At 35.6% G+C, this 24348-nt stretch overlaps 1 protein-coding gene across 2 annotated transcripts in view; it reads right to left on the bottom strand.

The window, feature by feature from the left end:
- The window catches only part of CRYBG2 (crystallin beta-gamma domain containing 2), an 81116-nt gene that overhangs the window by 9709 nt on the left and 47059 nt on the right, over positions 1 to 24348 (bottom strand). The window contains exons 3-14 of one of the 2 annotated variants that reach the window (XM_072421501.1): positions 20611 to 22049; positions 8495 to 14999; positions 8224 to 8271; positions 7438 to 7556; positions 6577 to 6745; positions 5907 to 6046; positions 4806 to 4932; positions 4658 to 4693; positions 2512 to 2648; positions 2298 to 2424; positions 2044 to 2186; positions 1352 to 1478 (exon numbers count right to left, since the gene is read on the bottom strand). In XM_072421501.1, coding sequence (XP_072277602.1) covers positions 1352 to 1478; positions 2044 to 2186; positions 2298 to 2424; positions 2512 to 2648; positions 4658 to 4693; positions 4806 to 4932; positions 5907 to 6046; positions 6577 to 6745; positions 7438 to 7556; positions 8224 to 8271; positions 8495 to 14999; positions 20611 to 22049 — 9117 coding nt within the window. Of the gene's footprint in view, positions 1 to 1351; positions 1479 to 2043; positions 2187 to 2297; positions 2425 to 2511; positions 2649 to 4657; positions 4694 to 4805; positions 4933 to 5906; positions 6047 to 6576; positions 6746 to 7437; positions 7557 to 8223; positions 8272 to 8494; positions 15000 to 18994; positions 19074 to 20610; positions 22050 to 24348 lie in introns of those variants that run through there. The other variant, XM_072421508.1, reaches the window with a different exon arrangement.

Below are 24348 nucleotides of genomic sequence, written 5' to 3'. Positions count from 1 at the left end.
CTAGTAAATGTAGGTCAGAAATTATAAGGATCACAAAAGGATAAAAAAGCACATACTTTACCAAATTATACATTTTTAACAAGAGTCAAATTTACAATCTTCAAAATGTTGATGAGCAGCCTTGAACCCATGACATTTTATGTAGTAGACACAAATGCTTTCTATACACAAGGTCCTTACCACCACACACAGATCTGCCTTCTTCACAAGCTATACAATTCCTAAAGTTTTAATGCTTTTAAAATAAATAATGCAAATGGACTGTGCTTGGGGGAGGGGGAGAAGATTGGGTATAAAATCACCTTCATCCTAGTTCAGCTTTAAGTTATCACACAGGTACAACTGTTCTTTTGACTACAATTACTGATAAAGCATTTCTTGGCTACTTTGGTATAAAGGTAAATTAGTGAAATGAAGGCACAGCAGGAATGCTATCACTAAAAAATACATTCTGATAAGTGATTGAAGTTTATACAAAAACACTCTTCTGGTAGCAGCATTTGTTGGACATCAAAGGCATCTACACAACAACAGCCACTAAAACCAAACAGAAACATTATGTTTTAGCACTATAAAGATCAGGGATTGGTTTCTGGTTGTGTCATATCATTTGAAACTCAAATTAAGTGAAGCAAGTGTTTTTCTTCATTTAAAAAGCTGTTAGGCTACAGAGCATTAGGTAACAAATATTGTTTGCATTGGACGTTTGTAGTTAATTGTGTTGTCGCTAAACATTTTAGCCAGCACGTGAACTCATGGTGTGTAGATGGAGCTTAGATGTGTGACATTGCAGTATTGTAGTACTGTTCTCCATTTTATGTACTGTTTCAAATTTGTTTCTGCAAAGTCTCTATTAAAGACTTTTGCATTGTGTCTCATCTTGCCATTGGTTAGAACTCAATACAAGGTCTTGCAATCTCTGTAGTAAGATACTATAAATAATATTTAGCTAAAGACAGGGCATAACTTACTTTTCTAAGACTAGAGACCATAGCTAAGTCCTGTGGATTTTTCCTTCTAGTAGCTATGTTTCATAAATAGAGTAAAAATTATAATTACTATTCATATTATTGTAATTAATGTATCAGAGCAATTCCGTTTTTTTCTTTGTTTGCAGGATTGTTTTCTTCATTACCTATATGGATATACAGATTGTTTTGATTTCTAGTGGCTGCATGAAGCTAATACATTCTCTATTTTGGAAAAAAAATACATTCTCAAACCATGCTCCTTGGATCTACATTAAACATTCTAACTAGTATTCTGAGCAGTTGCGCACCTTAATTATATCACTTTTAGCTGAAAAGAGACCTTTATTTTTTCCATTATTCTGCTTACTCTCTGATCTCACCTGTAGTACTGGCTGTACAGAGCAGATTTGGCTATCCTTGGCTCCCCAGTCTTGGTAGCTATTATAGATTCCTTTCTCCAATATGTACTGCTCTCCTGAGAAGTCAACATTCTCATAGGCCACCCACCTATGATTTAAAAACTGCATTTTAGGAACTAACATGATATAAACATGAAATTACATCAATACTGTTGGGCAAAACATTTCTGGACACCTGACCATCATGGCTTACTATTATATATTATATAACATTTTATTCCAAATTTTTGAGTTTAGTTGTTTACATAGAAGGTTACTGTTAATGTACAGCTTACAAAAGGAAGGCTTTTTCTGTTTCAGAATTACTGTATCTCTGTGCAGACATCCCCAAAAAAGTCCATAAAGACATTAATTAGTTTGGTGTAGAGCAACCCTAGATGGAATTTTTTGGAATATATTGGAATGGCAATTGTGAGCCAAGTCTTCTTACATATAAATATGCTCTTTCAACTTAACAGCACTGTGGAAAGTCATACCAAAAGAATGGGGCTTTTAAAGCCACAAAATGAGGAGAGAGTCATCAACTCTATATTAATGCGAACAGTTTTGGAATTGAATATTGACAAAACTCAAAGAGTTGTGATGGTTAGTTGTCCACAGAATTCTGATCGTATAGTGTAATAATATACCCCCCATTCCCTTATGACACTCACACTCCATTTAACACATGGATGGATTCGGTTTTAGTCCCATACTGAGCCAACTCGATATCTGACAATGCTTCATTTAGGCGTAAGCATGTACCATCTGAGCAGTCAGGCACCTTATACAGCACTATTTCGGGCTCTGCAAAATCCTAAGTAAAGAGGTATGTTAAATGGTTGAAACTGGTTTATTTAATTTGTATTACAGTATCAATAAAAAGAAGTATTTTCACAAATGCTGATAGCAATTTCTCCCAACTCACTGTACGGATATGTCGAAGTGATCCTAGTTCTTCAGAATATCCACCCCACGCAGACCAATCTTTATATTCCCCTTCCTCCAAAAGGTATTGATGACCATGGAAACCTTCTTTTTCATATCCTACCCAACTGCAGTCACAGACACAAAAGCAGCCATGTATGTGTTAATAAACTTGTTAAAATTAATATAAATAACACTTCTTGTTAATAACTTACCATCCTCCCAGGACTCTGATTGATCCTACAGTGAGGAGACACTCTCCTTTAATATTTAGTTCATCCTGCAGGGAGTTCAGGTCTTTAGAGACATCCCAAATGGGACCCTCAAACCCAGGGTATTTAAATAAGAGAATCTGTAAAAATGAAATTACATTTACACAATTTACAATTAATCTGACTCTGGAATAAAACAATATAAAACAGTAATTCATAAGTCATTTGTGATAAAAGCCTTAGGGGCAGAAGAATCAGGACCTTATCTCTTTTTCCTAGAGGTGGAAAAGGAATTTGCCCCAGTTTTGGTGCATGCTTGCTACAAAATTCTTGTAAGAATGGAGTATATCTCCATTACATTAGGTGTATATTGAACCCCTTTCCTACTACCATTGAGAGCAATGAGCAAATATTTAATATAACAGGGTACTTGAAGAAGACGCTTTTATAACTTACATAAAATCTGAAAAAATTTAATGGACTAAAGAAGCAGTATGATCTTGCTGTGGCCATACTGCAGTATGTTTATAAAGCAGGATGCATTTAAAAAATTTTGAAAAAATATTATTTTATTTGGGAATTTCAAAGTCAGCAAAAACCCATTTATTTTACTTCAAATTTTAAAAAAAAGTAATGGGAAGAAAGCTTGGTTTTGTGTCAAAGTTATATCACCAGCCTCTCTTTTAGTTATGGAATGTTAGGCATGAAATGCAAGTAATGAAAACAAAGGAGATGTCTAGGGCCCCAAACTGCTGTTTGCATAAACCACTAAATGGACCACTTTGTTTTCTCAGAATGTTATGACCAAATAGGACTTTGGAGGTGAGCCAATAAAACAAACTGATTAAAGATGTCAGCTGTACAGAGTCTGATTCTGGGAGATTTAGGTGAGATGTCTTTACTAGTGTTGGTCGAATATCTCACTATTCGATTCGACAGCTATTTGATCGAATAGTGAGATATTGTTCAGGTGATCGAATGCCGAATTCGAACACCATTGAAGTCAATGGTGGGAGAATTTGGGTTATTTCTAAGGACTATTAAGGGCTGCAAGAGCAAATCAGATTGCTCTTGCAGCCCTTTACCAGTTGTATGTGTTCTTGGATAGAGAAACTCTATCCAGGAACACATACTACAGGACTGCAACAGTGATCCTGATTGCTGTTGCTAGTAGTATGTGTTCTTGGACAGAGTTTCTCTATCCAAGAACACAGGGCACTAGATGTGATAAATGGGGAAACTTGTCCACATTTAACCTCTAGTCCCCCAGGGGATCGCCTGCAGTCACAGCTGTGAACGCAAAGTTCCCATGGTCATGTGACTGTGGGAACTGAACTGCAGATAAACTCTGCAGTTCCACTATCATCCCCGAGCACTACAGGTGCAACTACTTGGCTGCAATCATTGATTAGCATTATAATATTCTGATATACTTGTAACATTTGTTACAAGTATATCAGAATATTATTATGCTGGAAAGTGTGTTACAGAGTAAGAGATATGTCATTGAAGGATAAACCTTAAAAAATAGTTAAAAATAAACACAAACACTCAATACATTAATTTAACATTAATTTTTTTTTTTAACACTTTTTTTACATTTTATCTGAACTTTTACCGTTGAATCTCGTATATTTCGGGTCCGGTCTACCCGAATTCAAACAGCCATTTTCGGGTCGATTATAAAGACAACCCAAATTTGAAGACTAACACTAGTCTTTACTCCTGCAGCAAGACTTATCCCAAGCAGCATGTAAACCCCTGTCCTAGTTAAAAAGCTAAGTATTCATGTGGAGCCTGTGCATAACCAGGTGAGTGCCAGATGCTCCCCTAGATGACAATCACCACCTGATTATCCTGATTATTTATGGTCAGTTTGTGAGTAACCTACACAAATTACAGGCTAATTTTTACAGTTAAAAGGTAAGCCTTAAGCTAAAACTGCACTGCCATAACAAAACTGTCACAGCATCAACACAGTCCAGGTATTTTATAGTCCAGGTATGAAAACTAAGCTGTATATAAAATACAATGGTATAACTATGCACACAACTTGATTTGCATTAATATTTATATAAATATAGTGGTAGTAAAATATGTTTTAACCTTTACAAATACACTTAAATATTAGGCTTCTAATTTTACTTACCTTTGGTTCATTAGGTTTCTCTACAGTGGCCCCCCCCTACAAAAAAAAGATACATAGTTACATTATGTAGAACTGTGCAATAATAAAATTGTACTCTCTTAAAAATATATATATAGTTCATGATTGGATTGGAGGGCACAGTACTTACAATTTGTGCAGGCTGCAAGGAATACAAGTTTGAGTCCTGCCCATTCCATGCTTTCCTGTTTGGATACCCCCCAGGTTCTAGTATGTAAGGATCACCTTCAAAGAATGGCTTGTTATACACCAGCCATCTGTGAACAGAGACTACAATAAGTCATTTTTTATCTTTAACCAACAAATATACTGTAATTTTTAGCATTATACATTAGTATATAGTTTATAGTTATATGTACGTTTATGCATCTACTGTGGTCACCATTCTGAATTAATGCACAGTTGTACAAATGTATTCATACAGCTCTGCTCAGTGGCTCAGTTGATACACACCGGGTGATTCAAATTAATGTAATGTTTTTAGTAAATGGCTAGGTATTCCTTTACATTTGTTTGGCCAACTTACTCAAAAAGTTAAGTTTGATTCTAACCACAATAATGTACAATGTAAATTTTTTGTTTTGACATGCACTGCAATGGAGAGCATTTAACAGCCCATTTTGTAAATAATATACTAAAAGAACCACAATGCAATTTAAAATGGGGCATAAAAGCTATATGCTATGCAGTGGTATGTTGCGAAGCATGTGTTTTTAAGGTGTGGTGGGATATTCTTCACATTTAGTGGTATTAATGTCTGTAATGTATGTATCCGTGCATTTCTTTCATGTGTATTTTTTAATCAAATGTTTAAAAAAACAAAAAAAAAAATTATAGATTACCCTATATACTTCCCATAAAACTAAATGTCTGTGTAAAAAAAGTATATGATGGAGAATAATCTCCATCCAATAGATAATTTCCCGCAATTCTGTTCAAAGGAAAATAGTTTTAACAAAAAACTAGAAAATAGAATGTGGAGAATGTGACATTAAAAAAAAACAGGTTTAGCAAATGGAATTTTACTTATATAGTGCAAACATTAAAGAACCTGTGGCAATGTATGCAAATTTCAACAAGAAATGTGTCTCATTCAAGAAAAAAATATTAAAACTGGGGTGTAATATGTCTAAGTGGGAAGGTGGTATTAAACTTTTATACCTTCTTGATCACCATTTATTGACTGACACTGAGTTACTTACAATCCACCATTTGTGATGCAGTTACTTACTGTCCACTGTGCACAATGATGGATTCCGTCTTGGTTGGGTGACCATGCACACGTAAATCAGGAGTAGCTCCAATGATTGTCACTTTATTACCTTCACCATTTTCTTCCATAAACAGACTTATTCGTGGAACTTGAAAATCCTAATCAGAAAAGAAAACAACAGTTAAAATATTTACAAATATGCTTATTATGGCCATCTTCTTTTGTATGACTTTTGTATTCCTTTAAAACGGACCCTAGAAAAATGTGAACAATATACAATAGGTGTAAAAGTACGGTCCCATGGGTGACTCAACAAAAGTGCTTGGGAAAACAGTGCCATCAGGTTTCTTTCCTTTAATCTATCAAGTCATCCAAGCCTAAGGAAGCCATCCAATAATGGCAAGTACATACGTAAGTCATTAACTTTTTCATAATGGTGAAGGGGGCTACTTTCTGCTAGATTAGCCAGGCATTTCAGTAACGCCAAAGTAAAATGGAATGCATTAAACTGAATTAGGGGAATTATGATTTTTTTGAAAGAGTATAATTCTGAAACTGTTCTAATTCTGAGCTCTAATTCTGAAAGGAGAGTTGGACAGAAAGGATAACAAAATCGTGTAACTTAGTTGGTTATAATGCATCTGGAGGCAGGGTAACTGACATTAAAATTTTATCAGTGTTTACTCACCCGAACCACATGACGCAGTGAGCCAATCCAAAATTTGGGTTTCCTTGTATTAACTGACAGCTTTTCTGACGTTGCATCTTGAACTTCCCAAGGACAGGAGAGATCAGTGTCACCTTCTGTTAGCATTACACGCTTGCCACGGAACTGTGGCTTTTCATACAGAAGCCACCTATACATATTAAATGTGAGCATCAATTGTTTGTATTACAATAGTATCACAGATGAGAGACTAGTCAAATATCTAAGAAGAAATCATGGAAATAGAGAATTATTCATGAAGTTAGGAAGTAGGCGTAAACGGGAGGACTCTTCAGAATAAGAAAACATTTTTAGAACTTTTAACACTCTATAGGGGCCTAGAGCCAGATGTATAATGGACATGGTTAGTAAAGAGGGTGTTATTTGATACAATTTTTTTCCAGTTAGTTAATATACCTTTCTAATATGATTATCCAAAGGTGGGAGTAACTATAGTTTGAGACACTTTATGTCTTAATAATTAATTGTTAAAAAGTTATTTCCTGTTTAGAAACATTCAATCTGCAGCACAGTAATGTAAATAATGTTAAGACAAGGTATTTGTCCACAAGATAATTTTTCTGCTACTTTACAATTTAAATAATTGTTTGTGTAGCCTAGGTATTATTATCACCAACAGCCTTTACTATGCCCTAGATGCTATTAAAATGTTAAGCACATTGACATAATTGTTTGCTCTTCAAGCACAACTAACCTGAAGGCTGCCACCTCATTTCACTAGAGCTTAAGATATCATATATCCATTTACACAACCTACTCTTCCTCCCACTATTTCTCTTTCAGTGATAAATGTGTGTATATGTAATTGCTGATTTCACTTACCCTCCTCGCACAATGCGCACAGAAACTGTTCCCTCCAGCTCCCAATCAGTCATGTTACACACATCACTGTAGATCTCATGTCTGTGTCCCTTGAACCCAGGCTCAGAGAACAAAATTATCTAGTATTCAAAAAAAAAAAAAAAAAAAGCCAATACTGCTAAGTAAACAGTAAAGAAAGAGCAACAGGGTTGATTTACTAAAGTAGTTTAGGCTATTCGCTTAGCAAAGTGAATTACCTCTCTGCAAGGGAATGAGGTTAGTAAATGAGGTGAAACTTTGCTGACAGTAATCCAGTTTCCAGCATTTTTTGCACGTGACTGAGTATTCTATTTAAAGTGAATTTTCATTATTTATGATAAGCTAAGTGAAACTTATCTGGCAGAATATTATTCAGCCTAAAGTAAATTGACCTCAATGCATTCTGCTGCTTTCCTAAGATGAAACTAAGGTTTCTCTTTTAAAAATGCTTGATCAGGCGGGTCATTATTGCAGAAAGTGTCAGGAGATGTTCCTTCTGTAATAACCCATCCCACCTGGCTGATTGCTCCCGGATATTGTCAAAAAAGCTGAGCTGTGCATAATACCTGGCAATCCCGGCTTTCCCTGTACATGTCGTAAATGAGTTACAACATCCAAGCCTGGCTAATCAAGATGGCCAAAGATCATATTCAATAGGAGAAGAAGGGGGAAGATGATGGGGTTCTACGATGAATGGGGGATTATAGTGGGTTTATTTCCCCTTTAGGCTTCTATGCCATGACCCACCAGAAATTTGTTAAAATTTACCTTTCCTGGGCGTGGATTTAGCTTTCCACGATTTTTTTCTGGGTGATGCTGGAACAAAAAAAATGCCATTAAACACCAAAAGCTCATAAAAACCTTAAGTACTGAAACCTAAATATATTAAATATAATTTTAAAACTAAATAAAAATATATTTGATTTACCAATATAATAAAATAAAAACGGAATAAAAATTAGACACTACGTCAACATTTAAAAACACGTGCAAATGTTCAAAGTTCAGTAATTAGTCATGAAAATGTAATACATCTCACCCAGACATCCGGGAAGACCTTACAAGATGAAGCTACTGATGGTTCTAGTTTGGATGGAAATATATTGGAATCTGAACATGGGATATTATCATTCTGTAGCTGTGTGCTGAACTCTTTATCCTCTGGCTTCTGTACTCCTGATGCATTGCTTAGGATGCCACTGACTTTGTTTGCTCCTAACACATTGGTTAATCTATTATGGACTGTGTTTGCTGCTGATGCACCAGTCAAGGAGTCATTGTCTGTGTTTTCTTCAGATGAAACAGTTAAGGATTCACTGGCTGTGTTCGTATCCAATGCATTTTTTGATTCACTAGCTGTGTTTGCACCTAATACACTGTTTAAAGAGTCATTGGCTTTGTTTTTGCGTGATACATTGGTTAGGGATTCACTTCCTGCATTTTCTCCCGATGCTTTGGTAAAGGAGCCACTGGCAGTATGTGCTTTCGATGCATCAGTTAATATACTAGTTGTGTTTGCCCCAGATACACTAGAAAAGGAGTCACTGCCTATGTTTGCTTCCGATGCATTGGTTGATTGACTTGCTGTGTTCTCCTGGGATACACTGGGTAAGGAGTCACTGGCTATGTTTGCCTCCAATGCATTAGTTGATTGACTTGCTTTGTTTGCCCCAGATATACTGGCTAAGGAGTCACTGGCTATGTTAGCTTCCGATGCATTAGTTGATTGACTTTCTGTGTTTGCCCTGGATACACTTGGTAAGGAGCCACTGGCTATGTTTGCCTCCAATGCATTGGTTGATTGACTTGCTGTGTTTGCCCCCGCTATACTGGCTGAGGAGTCACTGGCTATGTTTGCCTCCAATGCATTAGTTGATTGACTTGTTGTGTTTGCCCTGAGTACACTGGGTAAGGAGTCACTGGCTATGTTTGTTTCCAATGCATTAGTTGATTGACTTTCTGTGTTTGCCCTGAGTACACTGGGTAAGGAGTCACTGGCTATGTTTGCTTCCAATGCATTGGTTGATTGACTTGCTGTGTTTGCCCTGGATACATTGGGTAAGGAGTCACTGGCTATATTTGCCTCCATTGAATTGGTTGATTTACTTTCTGTGTTTGCCTCAGATACACTGGGTAAAAAGTCACTGGCTATGTTTGCTTCTGATGCATTTGTTAAGCATTCACTTTCTGCATTTTCTCCTGATGCATTGCTTAAGGAGTCACTGGCTGTGTTTGTCCTTGATTCACTTGTTGAGGGGTTGCTGGCTTGGTTTCCTTTTGTTGCATTAGAAAATGAGTCAGTAAATGTATTTGCTTCTGGAGCATTGGTTAAGGATTCACTTTTGTTATCCTCTGATGCACAAGCTAAGGATGCAATGACTGTGTTTCCTCCAGATGCATTATTTAAGGAGTCATTGGCTGTGTTTACCTCTGATGTGACGGTTAAGGAAACAATGGCTGAGTTATCTCCTGTTCCACCAGGGTCACTAGCTATGTGTGAATTTGTGCTATTGGATGGCATAGTCTTTGTTTGTTCTGTTGTCTCCTTCTGTATATCTTTTTTCGGTTTTAAGTAGCTGCTGAGAAGGAGGCTGCTTTCCAGTCTGGAGAAAGATTTTCCTTCTGTTGTCTCGGATTTTCTATCTAATCGGTCAGAAAGCAGAGACCCAATAATAGAACTTTGTCGCTGACTTAGACTTTGTGTGATTAGGGCTTTGTAGTTTTCACTTCGAGAACTCTCATCACCTGAATGTTTTCTCATCAGTTCCAAGGGAGATGACCTATTTGTGATTCTATCAGGGGTTCTTTCCCATGAATACTTAGGGGATTCTTCTGATTGTTCTACTTTTTTTTCCAATGCAGAATTATTTTCATTAGGAACGACAATTGCCTTCAGCGTTTCTTCTTTTTCTTGCAATTGCCAGTTGAAATAGGGCTGATCGCATTTTGGAGAATCTTGATCTTCTTTTATGGGGGGCAAAGTGGTGTATATAAAATGTGGTGTGGAATGAGGCTGACGACGTGGTTTTTGGTACTTCAAAAATTCGGGGGTCTCCAGCTGTCTCAATTTATTTACCCAGCTATCCATATTTTCTGAAGACTCTTCCTCCTCTACATGTAGTGCATCATTTTTCTTTATTGCAGTATTACAAGAGATGTCTGCAATATCTTTATTAGTTTGTAAATTGTCATTTAACCAATTTAATTTACACAAATCCAGGCCTATATCACTTTCCATACTAACACTGGTTTTATTCTTTGTGTAGTTCACGTCTCCTAAATATGAATTTTGTACACCAAATGGTTCTGAAGACTCCACAGGTGCTGTAGACTTAGAGTAATCTGTACAGTGTTCATATACATTTTCTTGAATGTCTATTGTTTTTAATTCAGGTAAAGGTAAATAGCTTTGCTTCACAACACCATGCAAAGATTCACGTTTCTCATCTACAGCTCCTGGCAGAAATTGATTTGGCAAAACAGTTTCATCATTTTCAAGCTGTCTATCCGCAACTGTATTACCTGAATTTTCCATTAATTGGTTGTCTTGTGGATGCTTTTCTATTGTGCCTGTAATATCTATAGTTTGTTGTACCTGTTGATTTGTTTGGTTCACCTCATAACTTAGTTTATCAGTGCCAAGTGTCCCTGTTTCTAGAGCAGAATCCAAAGCATGTTCTCTATCCTGAATAACTCTTTTTTCTTGATCCCCCTGCAGTGTAACAACTTCAATTTTTTCTGACAGCTCTTCAAGTGTGTCATTTGCTGAAAAATGGTTTATACAATGACCTTCCACATCATTAGTTATATATGTTTGATCCCTATTTCTCTGACCAATGTCTAAACCCATTAATCGTTCACAATTTTCCACAGTCACATTTTCATGTTCACCCATAGCATGGTCCACTGCAGGTGTCCAGTCATGACTATCTTTTTCTGTCTTCTCACTTGCAGGAATCATTTCTGTAGGTTCTCCATGTTTTTGTGCAGATATAACCTGATCCAAACATTGTTTTATATTTTCATTTGTAGTTTGGCCAAAGGTTTGATGTCTAGTTAACTCTTGAAGTGCAGCAATTGGAGCAACAGACATTAGGCCAACAACCTGGTCAGTTGTTTGTCCAGAATCTTCTTCATTTTCTTCCACCAACCCAAGCTTGTCAGGCACACTTTCATCCACAGCCTTAGTATTATAAATATTATTTTTTATGTTTTTATTAATATGCTCAACATCTAAATTTTCATTTATATTGGCATTTGTTGTAAATTCCACTTTGTTTCCATTTTCTTCTTGTAAAAATGTAACACTGGATTCTTTTCTTATCTCATCTTTACATACTTCATTTAGTTGTTCAAATGGCTGGTCTCTGAATTCTGTAGATAAGTTAACTGATAAAATTGTCTTTTGCTTATTGAGTTCATGTATGTCAATAACATTTTCTTCAACCCCTCTATTTTCAACAGTAGGTATGAATTTTTCCTCTGGCTCTTCCTTTGTTTCCACACTGACTGCATTATTTTCAGTATTTTCATCTAGGTTCATGTGAGCTTTAAGACCAGTGGTTTCTCCAGATAATAAGCTATCAGCATTTATATTTTGATTACACATGTCCTGAACATCAGCTAATGTGTTTTTTGGTTCCTCATTATTTTTATCACCCATTTGTTTATTAGAATTAACTAATGTGCCATTCAATCCAGTACAATCTTCTCCAATGGTATTCTTTATATCTTTACGTTTTAAAGATACATCTTCAATTGAACTTTCATTTCTGTTTGATGCAGGCTCCCTTTTGTGACCTTTAACTTGCAAATCAGTGACATTCTCTAATATATCATCTCTTTTACTAGCAACTATACCATTTTTATCTTTGTTTATCACACTCTGAACTTTGTAAACTTCTGAATCACATGAATCTGTAGCGGAGGTTAATGGTGCAACTATTTTATGTTTAGAACAATTATTTGTATCTGAAGATGGTGCCTTTGTATCTTTATTTTGGTCATTGGTTATGTCATGTGTATGTTTATAAACATGACTTCCATTTAACAGATTACTTAAGGTTTTATTTCTTTCTTCTGCTGTTATTACAGAGATCATCAAGCCTTCCATGTTATTAACTTTGTTTAAAAGCTGGTCACTGGAGTTTGATGATGAGACTATTGTTATAACCTCTGGCACAGTCTGATTTTCCATATTAACATTTTCATTGACCACTTCTGTAGGTGACTGACTTGAAGACCCTTTGAAAAAATCATTATCTGCTGATTCCAAGTACACCTCACTACTAGCATCCACATTTTCGCCCTTGACCATTATGGAATCTTCTTTAATTCCACCACTGCTTTGTTTTAGTTCATAATTTAAGTTTTGTCTTGTGCTAATCTCCATTTCACTTTTCATGGTTGATGTTTGTTTTATTTCAGAAAAACTTTTATCTTCAGAATGACTCTTCATAGTTTCAATATTGAAACCCAGAGATTTATTTTCATTTGTTGCAGATTGGGTACTTGTTTTTGGGACAACCTCATTTGTGCATTTCATTTGCTCATTTTGGGGAACTGGAGATGGCTCTTTTTCTGATACTGTATACCGCAAAGCTTGCTTCCTGATAAACGATATTTCAGAAATGTTAATTTCTGTTTTCCTGTTGCCTTGATTCAGTTGGCCATCAACAAAGTCTGGAGCTTTATCATCATATGTTGTGCTTATTTGTGTTGCTTGTTTGCTAGATGATGTTTCAGAAACTATATTTTCAGTTTTCTTGTTGCCTTGGTTCAGGTGGCTATCATCAAATTCCAGAGCTTTTTCACCATATGCTGTAGATGAGGTACTCATTGCTGTCACAGTGTCATGCGTGTGTTTACTTTCCACTTTTTGCTGTATCGAAGAGAGCCCTTTTTCTGAAATTGTATTCTTCAAAACTTGTTTGTTTTTGGGTGGCATTTGAGCTGCAGAAGGTTTCCTTTCAGTTTCCTTGTTTTGATTCAGTGGGTCAGCATCAAGATTCACATTATTTTCAAATGTTTTAATTATTTTTGCTGGGTATCTACTTTGAATTAATTTATGAGCTGTTGATTTTATAGCTGTACCACTGAAAATTGTTGATGTGCCATCATCCACAGTTCCTTTTATTATATGGGCTACAACTTTGTCTTTTTTCTTAGGGAAAATTTGCTTTTGAGAAACTTGAACACTGCTTGTATAATATGATGGTCTATTTTTTTGGCTCCTTACAGGGAATGTAACATTATTGCACTTGATTGGTTGATTATATGATGTAATAGGTTCTTTTGCAAGCTTCCCTTGCTTTTCTAAATCCAGTATGTTTGACTCTCTTTTGCATTTGTGTTCAAATTGTAAATCAGAAATTTTGCTTTTAATCTCAGCTGTTTGCCCTGAATCTTCATGTGCCTCATATTCTGCCTGGATCTCATTTTTTAACAAAGTTAGATCCTTCTCATTTTTGTTTTCATCCAATTTCTCTTTTGCGCTGACAAGGGGGCTTTCATCATGGAGCATATTTGAAGCAATTTTTGTTCTGTATTCTTCTTGTGATTTTCCTCTAGTATTAGGATCCTTCATCTCCTTAGGTGAGTGTATTAACCTGTTTCGATTAGTTTGTTCCTCTTTTTGCTGCAACTCCAAATCTGTTATGGAATTAGAAAAACTGTCCTCAGCAAAGAAAACATTGCTTGATTTAGCCAACATCTGATCAGTGTCTTTTTGATTTTCAAACCTCTGTCCAATGAAATGTTTGGTTGGTCGTATCACAGCACTCTCATTTTTCCAACCTTTTGGTGAGCCCAGTGAAATAGATACATTATTCTTAATTTTCTGAGGAGGTGGTGTGGGTGTCCTGGGAGTAAGCTGTAACTCTTGTAAAGTGGGCCTAGAGTGTCTTTGAAAGGTTTCCCTGTCTTTGTGATAACTACTTTGTATTTGAGTTTCTATAAAGTCTTTATCAAAACTATCATTAGTTTCTATGACTTCTTCATTTGTATCCATATAATTTTCAGTTATTATACATTGGTGTAATTTTCCAGTGCTATCAATAACAGATATGGTGGCATGTTCGTTTCTCTTCTCCAAATGGACCTTTTTTAAAGGATTATAAACCTGAGAAAAAACTGGTCCATGATGCCCAGCAATGGAGATCTCCTCGTTAGACACGTGATCCTTTTCTCGATCAGGAGCATGCTTGACTTTAACAGGTTCCACATGCTGGCTTACCATGTCCTTTGAGCTAATGTCTTCAAAAACTTTTTGAAGGTTTTTTACATGACCAACATAGACCTGAGGGGATATAAGGCTATTTGAAATGTTTGTGTTCTGTTGATTATTCTTCTGAACAGACCATTTTGATGTCTCATTGGATCTTTGTATCTCAGGCACTCTGGAAACCTGAGCTCTTTTTAGAAAGCTGGTATAATCTTTTTTCAGTTTATCACGCTTTTCCATGTTAGAGGAATCAAGTCTGCAATATTCAGCCACCTGATTAGAGCCAGAGCATGTTGGGGGGCAGTCCTTATCCGCTTCCAAGCTAAAGGATCAAAGAACAAAAATTGTTAGTGAAAGGCTATGCTCATATAAAGTATGTTTATAACCACAATCAGGTATAACAGTGCTCTTTTCTTTAATAAAGAATTGGTTTCTGTGTGTATGTGAGACAATAGGTTTGAATTGCCATACCACACTGGATCACACATACATGTTTTTCCAAGTGATTCATGTCTAAATGGTCATGCTAATTTTAATTTGTATTTTTTACTATTTATTTATTTTTTATTTAATTATTTATTACTATTTATTTTTGTCTGTTTTCATTCATTTACTTTGTGATATTTTTTCTGCAGTCAAATACCAAGAAAATATGCTAAATTTAAACATAAAAAAGACCATTATTGTCTAATACATTTTCAAGCTTTATGCTAAAAAAGGTAATTGTGATGCCACATTATGTGGGACAAAAACAAAACAATATTGCTGAAAGAGAACCTATATTCCAGCTCAATGTCCTTTTTTAAAGAAGGTGAAGGGAAGAAAAGAATTAAAAAAGCCTTCATTGTTCATAAAAATGCTAATTAATTTCAGTGGAACTGTTTATGCATTTGTTTATAACATTTAAACATATTTTCAAGTCACCAAATGCTGCATCATGCAATCTTTTTGCAACCCACAACATCCCAAAATTATTTTGTATGTACTAGCACATTAGAATGAATGTAAATTTTAAACAAGTGCTTGTAAAATTGTCCTTGTAAGCTAAATCTGAATTAAGTGAACTTACCTGCCTGATTGCAATTTTTTCAATTATACTTACCTGTCTTCACTCCATAGGGTGTCATCTTCTTTTGGTCCTCTTCCAGGGGTCTTCAGTCACTTTAAATGGATAGGCTGGAATAATATTCATTCTATCCCCGGCACACGCATGGACACATCACCCTTCTGCAATTAAAACCCTGCCTGTTTGCAATTTTTTTATAGTGGAACTATAGTTCCACTTTAAGTAATGGCAAAGTTATTCCCAAAAATATGCATGTCTATAGTGGAAGTGTATAAAGGTACTTTAGTAGTTAAACTGTAATCCCAACCACTGTTCTTTCTAGGGGAAGTTGTAACTGAAGTCAACCCAGCTTCTGCTTCATTTTCTAAGTGGACCTGTGCTTTATTACCTTTCCTAGTCCTGTAATCGTTTAGGTGCCAGTGTCATTTTCCATTTAAATAAATAAATGAAAAGTAATCATGATACATGGGTGCCCAGATGGGGCATCATAATATTATTAAAGAAGAAATGATGTTCTCTTTTAAGTACAATATGTGAGAAAGAAGTATTATATTATAAAAGTATTTATTGTCTGTAGAAAAAAATTGTTTTAGTCTGTTACAAAAAAAAAACTTTTAAATGGTGGGGTGGCAATTTGTGCAGGAGTTATGGTCTAGGTGAGGGTTCAGCAGTAGATTAGTCCCCATCTTTAATTATTACATACAGTAGATATGTGCTATATTGGAAATCAGGGTCACAATACATTTAAAAAATTATGTTTAAAATGGTTTGGGGGAAGATATGTTACACAAGGTGGATATGTGTAAATAAAAGAAGAGTCACTTGTTGGGTTTTGAAAAATGCCCCTCCAGGTATTAGATCAATAATCATCAACAGAACTTTGTCTTCTACCAAAAGTGCTGTATCATCAGAAGGACATACTGTGGAATGAGCAATATAAATCAGTAATGTGGAAAATGCTTCTTCAGGGAGACCACAGGTTAAACTAAAAAGTATTTCTATGCCTTTTTTGTTTTGTTTTTTTTTGTTCACAGCTTTAACAGTTCAGGTCAACTTTATATGCACGAATGACAAAACTTCTGGTACTATTGACTTAATGTTCTTCAAATCTATCAGTTTTTTGTATTTTGTAATTATAAGTCTTAACACAAAACTGCTTACATAAATTATTTTAGGGTGTAAAAAAGATTCTCTGACATGTGCTGGCAAATGTAGAATACATTTATCTTATCAGAATGCACAGGTCGGGACTAGTCAATAAATAGAAACCTGTTCTGGTTTGTCACCAATTATTGTACAGTATGCTTCTTATTTGCATTAACATGAGGAATGTGACTGTAGCATAATTATCGGAGATAGCTCAAAAGCAAAGCTTTATAGACAGAAAAGAGAAAATACAGAGTGGGAGTAGAAAAGACAGAAGGAAACCTTTATAAAGGAATTTATAGTTTATTAAGAAAGGGTGTAATTAAATTGTGCTGAACTCTTGTATATGTTTGTAAATTATGTTAAGTTATGTTAAGTCTGAATATTCATATAAAGAATCATTAGGAGAAGGTAATTATGGCAGAATAGCTGCTGTAAAAAGGTAATTCATGACTCACTATTGCATTACTCCTTTTTGTGTCTGTGACCTTTGGACCAAGCATCTGCTTGCTGAAACTGTAGCTTTTTTATTTATTAAAAGTCAAAGGCAATGTGCAAGAAAAGACCAATAAACAAGGTGCAGTAACATTTGCTTAACTGTATATAATTGTGAATTACTAATCTCATTAAAAAGTGAGGTCAGATATATTACTATAGGTTATTATTGCACGTCACTGTCCTGTTTAAAAAATAACAGCAACAGAAGTGTTTAACTCACTAAGGGATAGCACACACCTGCAGTATTTGACAACGCCTGGAAATCTGCCATATAGTGGTATACACAGATTGCCTGGTGTTTGCCAAATGATTTTTGCATTGATTTTATCCAGGCAATAATTCTTCTTCTATTTAGGACTGGGCAGATAAACAATGTTCAGCCATTACAAATAAATAACACAAAAATTAAATGAAATTATTGGTTTGGTGATAAGACTTACTTTAGGCAGCTGATTCAACTCCTACTTTGTTTTATCAGTACATGTGGAAAATTTGAATCTTTTATAGAAAAATGTATTCAGGACCCTGCCGATAAAGGATGGTACGCATTGTTTAGGATGGCTGAGTGGGGGAAGAATATGTTCACTGATCCTCCCTCTTTCATGTAAACCCTGACACATTCTATTCTAAATACTTTCAGGTTTGGACTGTCAAACCCTGCCCACCAGCTGTTAGAAGGTAAACACACTAAGTGCAGGGGATAAAAAGGTCCAGCCACCTTCATTATGCTATTATACAGGCATGTCAAAAATAATAAAAAGTAAAAAATAAGCCCTATTTGTGTTACTTCTTTGGACCCATTTACACCACAGTGCACATGTTATTGTTAACACTTACACACAGGTATGCATTTTAACCTATGTGGTAATGCAGTACATTGTTATTTTTTGTTTTTAGAACATCTGAACTAAAGCATTAGGACATAACACAAATTGCATTTTTCTTGCATTGGGACTGCTATACTTTGCTTTTTGAACTTTTTCAGCACTAATTCTAAAGCTAAAACACAATTCAACATATTGATACTAGTTTACAAAATTACAAACATTTTTTTTAATAAACCCACATGCTACATTCACACAGAACAAAACAAAATAAATGTGACAAATGCATGTTGGGCTACGACAATGACCCTGATTTATTAAAGCTCTCCGAGGCTGGAGTGGATACAGTTTCATCAGTGAAGCTGGGTGATCCAACAAACCTGAAATGGATTTATTAAAAGTAATTTGCTATTTGTTAGTAAATGTTTTCAACCCTGAACCAGATCCATTCCAGGCTTGCTGCATCACCCAGCTTCACTTATGAAAGTGTATTTTCTCCAGTCTTGAAGAGCTTTAATAAATTAGGCCCAATGGGTTAGATGTATTTCCCACTCACACCGTGTTGCTTTCAGTGTAATATATCACAATACTACGATACTGACTATTCTCTGTACACATTCCTACTGTGTGCTGTCATCTATCCCATAAACCAGAAGCCTGTCAGCTGATTCTATTTCTTCTATTCTTTTTGAAGATTTATAAATAACATACAAATAAATATACACACATGAACACTATAACTGAACTATATAAGACAAATATTTTTGCTATTCTCTCACATACCTGAAACTTCATTTGAGGTACAGTTTAATAAGCCAGCACCGGCAGCAATGGGAAATACAGAGCCACTCCTGTATTACAGGTTATCTATACTTCCCTACTCTCACCTACTCCTCCCCACCACCCCCCACCCTGAACTTTGTATTTCTACTCTGTGACAGACAGAGTCCAACTACAGCAGCCAAGCCCTGATGGTTGAAAAAGAAGTGACGTTTTTAAATATTTGTTGTTTTGCAGCCTAAAATGAAGACACAAAAAAAAAAATTTTTTTTCAGCTGCATTTACTCAACACAACAACTGGAAATCCAAGTCACAGATTTAATAGTAACAGTTCAGTAATAAATAAATAAAAAACAATCACTGAAATTTCTAAATTTATCAACACCCCCGCTCTTCCATGTTAGTACTTTTTGCACATTTTACTTTTATTACAGCCTTTAGTTTGTTAGATCTTCAAATTTATCAGAATTGTCAGGGGTGAGATCTCAGTGATTCTAGTTCTTAATTTTTTTTTTTCTTAACTGTTACTAGTGCATCTTTTACTTGGGTGGTATAGGTAGCATAGACAAGACAACTGTAAAAAATATTTTTTTGTGTGTGTATTAAAAATAAATTGTGGATATTTTAAAGTTAGTTAGTTTTAAAGTTAGTGATTTTTAGATATTTTTTTTATATATAGTTTATGTGGTATCCTATAATTTACCATCAGTGCACTGTTAACTGCCAAAGGTAATAATACTTCTATACTCCTTCTACAGACGTAGCAATCAAATATATACAATAATACTGATACACTTACAACAGGATTTTTTTTTTGGCAGTTCATAGCTAATGCAGTATAGCCCACTGCTCTGAGTGGTTCACTATGGGCCCGAACGTACTCCTGCCTGCTTGGTCATCTGCTTCTATACAACATATAGCTTACATATTTTTGATAGTATTCCTCAAATGTATGATATTGAAGTGGAATTTCAGCAAAATACTTTTTTTTTTTTTTTTTTAGAAATTAGAAGAAAGGATTTAAACTTTACATTTTTTTATTTTGCGTTTTGTTTTTTGCTGTCAGTGTCCCTATTGAGCTGTCTTCACCTAATTTTCTGTATCAGTGACTGTATAGATAGTACAGAAATTTTCTCAGTGGAAACACAGACAGGAACACAAAAAATCTAATAAAACTCCTAACCCTTTCTATTTATTTAATCAATTTGTTATTAATGCTTCATTTGTCTCAGACAGATACTGCTCACACCCCAGAGTGAGATAAAATTTTGTCAAGGGACAAACATACAACGGTACAAATAATATTCTGGCAAGGATTCTAACTCTTCTCCAATATATCCAAAACTAACAAATATATAGTTAGAGTACCACCTTAAACAATATGACATTTATTAATAGTTATTTGCTGTCATATTAGGCATTTTTTACACAGGCTTTTTTACACTTGACCTTCTATGTATGTCTGTGGGTATACCTAATATATCTCTCCACTGCATGCTTTTTTCAAGTCTATATATGCTACCTGTTCTTTGAACAAGGTACACATAGCTTTCAGCATTTTTTACACAGGCTTTTGAGCTTTAGTCTCATGTCCATTTGTGCTCCCATCCATTCCTCACCTTTCCAGATGTTCCCCCTGACAGCTCTGGGAAACCCTCCTCTTCTTTGCGATCTCCTCCTTCTGTGCTGGTTTCTTTTCAGGTTGCTCTGTTCCTGAGAGTGACTGAACTATTACCTCTCCAGCACCCGCCCCATGATAGCCACATGCTTGAGATTCCACTGAAGGTGACAGCTTCAAATCTTGTTCTACAAGTTCATCTCCTTTCACCAACTCCTGTGTCAGTGCAGGAAGCTGGCTTTGCTCTTTTTCCTCTTTAGTCAGCGTGATAATAACTTGGTATTTTATTTTGGGTGTACCAGGAGATGTGTGCCCTTTAATATTTTCTTGCACTGTTCTCTGGAGTTCACACAGATTAGGGGTTACTCCTTGCTCTCTTGTATTGGAATGTTTTTCCCTTGTTAAATTATTTTCTTTTTTTTTAAAGGTGTCCTGGACTAGTTGACCCTGTGATTGACACTCCTGAATTCCCTTTTGCAAAGTGTTTCTGTCTAAAAACCTATGATATTTAGTAGTCTCTTTCTGCTTTGTATGTTTTGAGGATGAATATAAGTGTTCTGAACCTTCAAACTTCAAGGCAATATTTTGTTCTCCATCCAGAGATATGTTATGACAGGAGACAGTTTGAGTCCTACCTGTTAAAGTCACATCTTCAGAAAGCATGCTGGTATAGAGATGAATTTGATTCTTTGATGTCACTTCACCTGGGCCATTGAAACCAGACTGACTTTTACAATGTGAGTATTCTTTTAAAGTTTCAGTACTACCATTATTTATCAGAGGAATTCCTTCTACATCTTCTATTAGTGAAATCTCTTTTTCACATGTTTGCCCTGTTTGGTCATTTGATGACATAAAATGATAAATTGGACTTCTAAAATGAAAGTGTTTTTCATCCTCTTCCAAAACCTCTAAACTATTTGCTTTATCATATAAAGGAGATAGTTGTAAATCTGGAGTAGAGTGTTCTGGTGTTAGGTAGTCTTTTAATATACTCTCTGCCCAGCATGGAAGAGACTCATCCTCTTCTTCAACTTCCAGTTTCTCCAGAAAGGTGAGTGGTAGCTGCAGTTGTTTATTTTTCACTTTCAAAGAAGGATAACTAGGGCCATTCCCATTATCATTTGTCAGATTGTCAAAAGATTTTGAAACCTCCAAAGCCTTTTGGCCATCATGCTGCTTTTTGGAACATTGATCTGAGTGAGGAGATTCAACAATGCAGGATGTTGGACGCCTGTTTTTCAAATCTAGATCACTTCCAACAGCTGGCCTATCCAAACGCCCCAATGACCAATGAGATCGCGATGGCGACAATGTATTAGGGGACCCATCATGATATTCTAACACACTGGACCTTTTCTTGCGCCAAGTTAGACTCCCAAACCTTTTGAGCAAATTTGAAGATGGTAGTTCTAGCTCTGAGTAGCTAAAAGATCTTGCCTGTTGGTAGAAAAAGAAATACAATTTTTAGGTTACCTGTACAATTTAAAAACTCTGCATGTTACTCTAAAGTTTAAATGTCTCTCTTAGCAATAAAAAATGTCCTTTATAATTGTGAAGGACTGAAAATATTTTATTTAAAGAGGTTCCAATTTAGTCTTCCAGAGAAGGTTACATGGTTCCCTGTATCTGAAAGCACTGCACCATGTCATTGGCTGTAATGGTGAAAGAAGTACGGAGAAGCTCCAATGACAATGGCTAGGTCTAAAATCCTCTCACTTAGGTCTGTCACATTACAGCAACTTACCCCATCTAATACTAGGGATTCTAGTGGTGCCTGCGATGGAGGAAGAAGCAGCAATGGAATACTGACAAAGAGAGTATAAATATATCAGAAGGACTTTGCTGAGACACTGTCACTTTGTTCTGTATTGAAAAGTGGTAAGTTATAGTGCCATTCTAAAGTGGACCTGGCGTTAGATATATGTTATTTTCAGTAATCCATAGCATAGAGTACAAAAAGAGAGGTGACAGTTATTCTCCTAACAATGTTTTAATCCTTATTTCTTCATGAGCAAAAGAGCTGAGTTTGTGTTTTATGGTGCTGTCTGCAGTGGTGGAGCAGAGTTTTGGGAGAGATAAAGAGTTGTCTGTACTCCATAATGTACAGCATGAATAAGTATGAGAGCCATGTATGGGACCAGAGAAGTAGAGGATGACTGCAATGAGTTCAGTAGAGAGATCTGTCACTGTCTTCCTTTCACTGACTCAACCCTGTGGTTTGCCCACTGTTTTCCAAACTTTTCCGATTGAATCCTAAAGATTTTTTTTCCAGCCCCGTAATGGTGTTTTAGTTTCAGGTATATGATGTGCATACACAACTGCCACTTTTATTACATGCCTAAAACTCAATATGGAAAACAGTCCATGCTATTTATATCTCCTTGCATGCACCTCTCTCTAAAAACTAATCAGAAGACGCTTGAATATTTACCTTTAAACCAAGAGGCCAGATCTATTAGTAGGGAAATGCAAAATCTAGAGTAAAAAAAGATGAAAGTTCATCTCCACCCCGTTCACAGAAAAAAAGAGAAGCCTCAGGACCAGACTGTCATGTGACTGCAGACTTTTTAAAAAGTAGGTGGTGAAAAGTAACATTTAGCTAAGGGTTTTCAAATTTGTATGCCAGTGATAAGTTAGTTCAGCCTGACGTACGTGCAGTCAAGCTTTAAGGATTAGGCAGGAACTGTGCCATATATATATATTTTCTTTATGCGCACTAAAAAGTGCAGTCGTTGAAAAATCTTGGTGTGACATGAACTAAACGTTCCCTTTTGAATGGTGCCGTGGGTAGAAATAAAACCATAAGCAGCTGAATGGGGAATGAAAGTGGATTTAGGCAGGTATGTTCAGAGTCATACATTTTCAGTTCTAAAAGTGTGGAATGGATATCCTACCCTAAAACATTCCACTCAACACCAGCTTCAGTCATAAAAAGTGATCTGGTGTTACTGGTAATATGTTATAAAATATATGGAATATGTTCATATATATATATATATATATATATATATATATATTTATTTATTTTTACAGTTGTTTTGTGACTACCCCTTGATGGGTTTGATATCTAATTAACCATTACATAGACTACAACACCTCTCAAATTTTGGATTTTCTGGATGTGGGCTTTTGTCCCCCTTCTTTGCTGTGGTTTTTTCTCTACCTCTTCTGCTGACTTCTACACCAGGTTAAGTTGCACCAAGGTTTTGATACTTGGTGGTATGTATAATGTATTCTTTTAATATATAAAAGTTTTTGTGTGAGGTATGAAAATTAAATAACTAACAGTTCACTCTTTTGTATTATGTTGGAGTGCTGCCATATTTATCATTTGTACAAACTAAATCCCTGAGGAAGCGAATTTAATCTGCAAAACGCATCGGATTGTTACAGTAAATCAATCAACTGTACTTACCTAGGCTATATTGGTATATTTAGAACCATATACAAACAATGACACATAAGGAGAAAGAGATAATTTTAGACCTGGTGGGGTGACTATATTTTAGGACAAAGAGGGAGAAGAAGATTAGGAAAAAATTACCTTGAAGTAGAAAGCAGCAAAAATAATAGGAAAACATGGTAGATTTCATCATGTGTATATATAGAACTAGCAGTGTTTAGTTTGCTAGGAACTTCTAAGTTCCACTGCTGATTATTAGTAATTTGTTTTAGGACTGATTTTACTAGGAATCCACATGAGCAGGGTGAGCTGTTTTTTCCTGTTTAGTAGAAC

The sequence above is a fragment of the Pyxicephalus adspersus genome, chromosome 1 (genome assembly GCF_032062135.1).
Source record: "Pyxicephalus adspersus chromosome 1, UCB_Pads_2.0, whole genome shotgun sequence".
Classification (NCBI taxonomy): Eukaryota; Metazoa; Chordata; class Amphibia; order Anura; family Pyxicephalidae; genus Pyxicephalus; species Pyxicephalus adspersus.
Note: the sequence above shows the minus strand (reverse complement) of the source record. Positions and strands in the feature narration are given on the sequence as shown.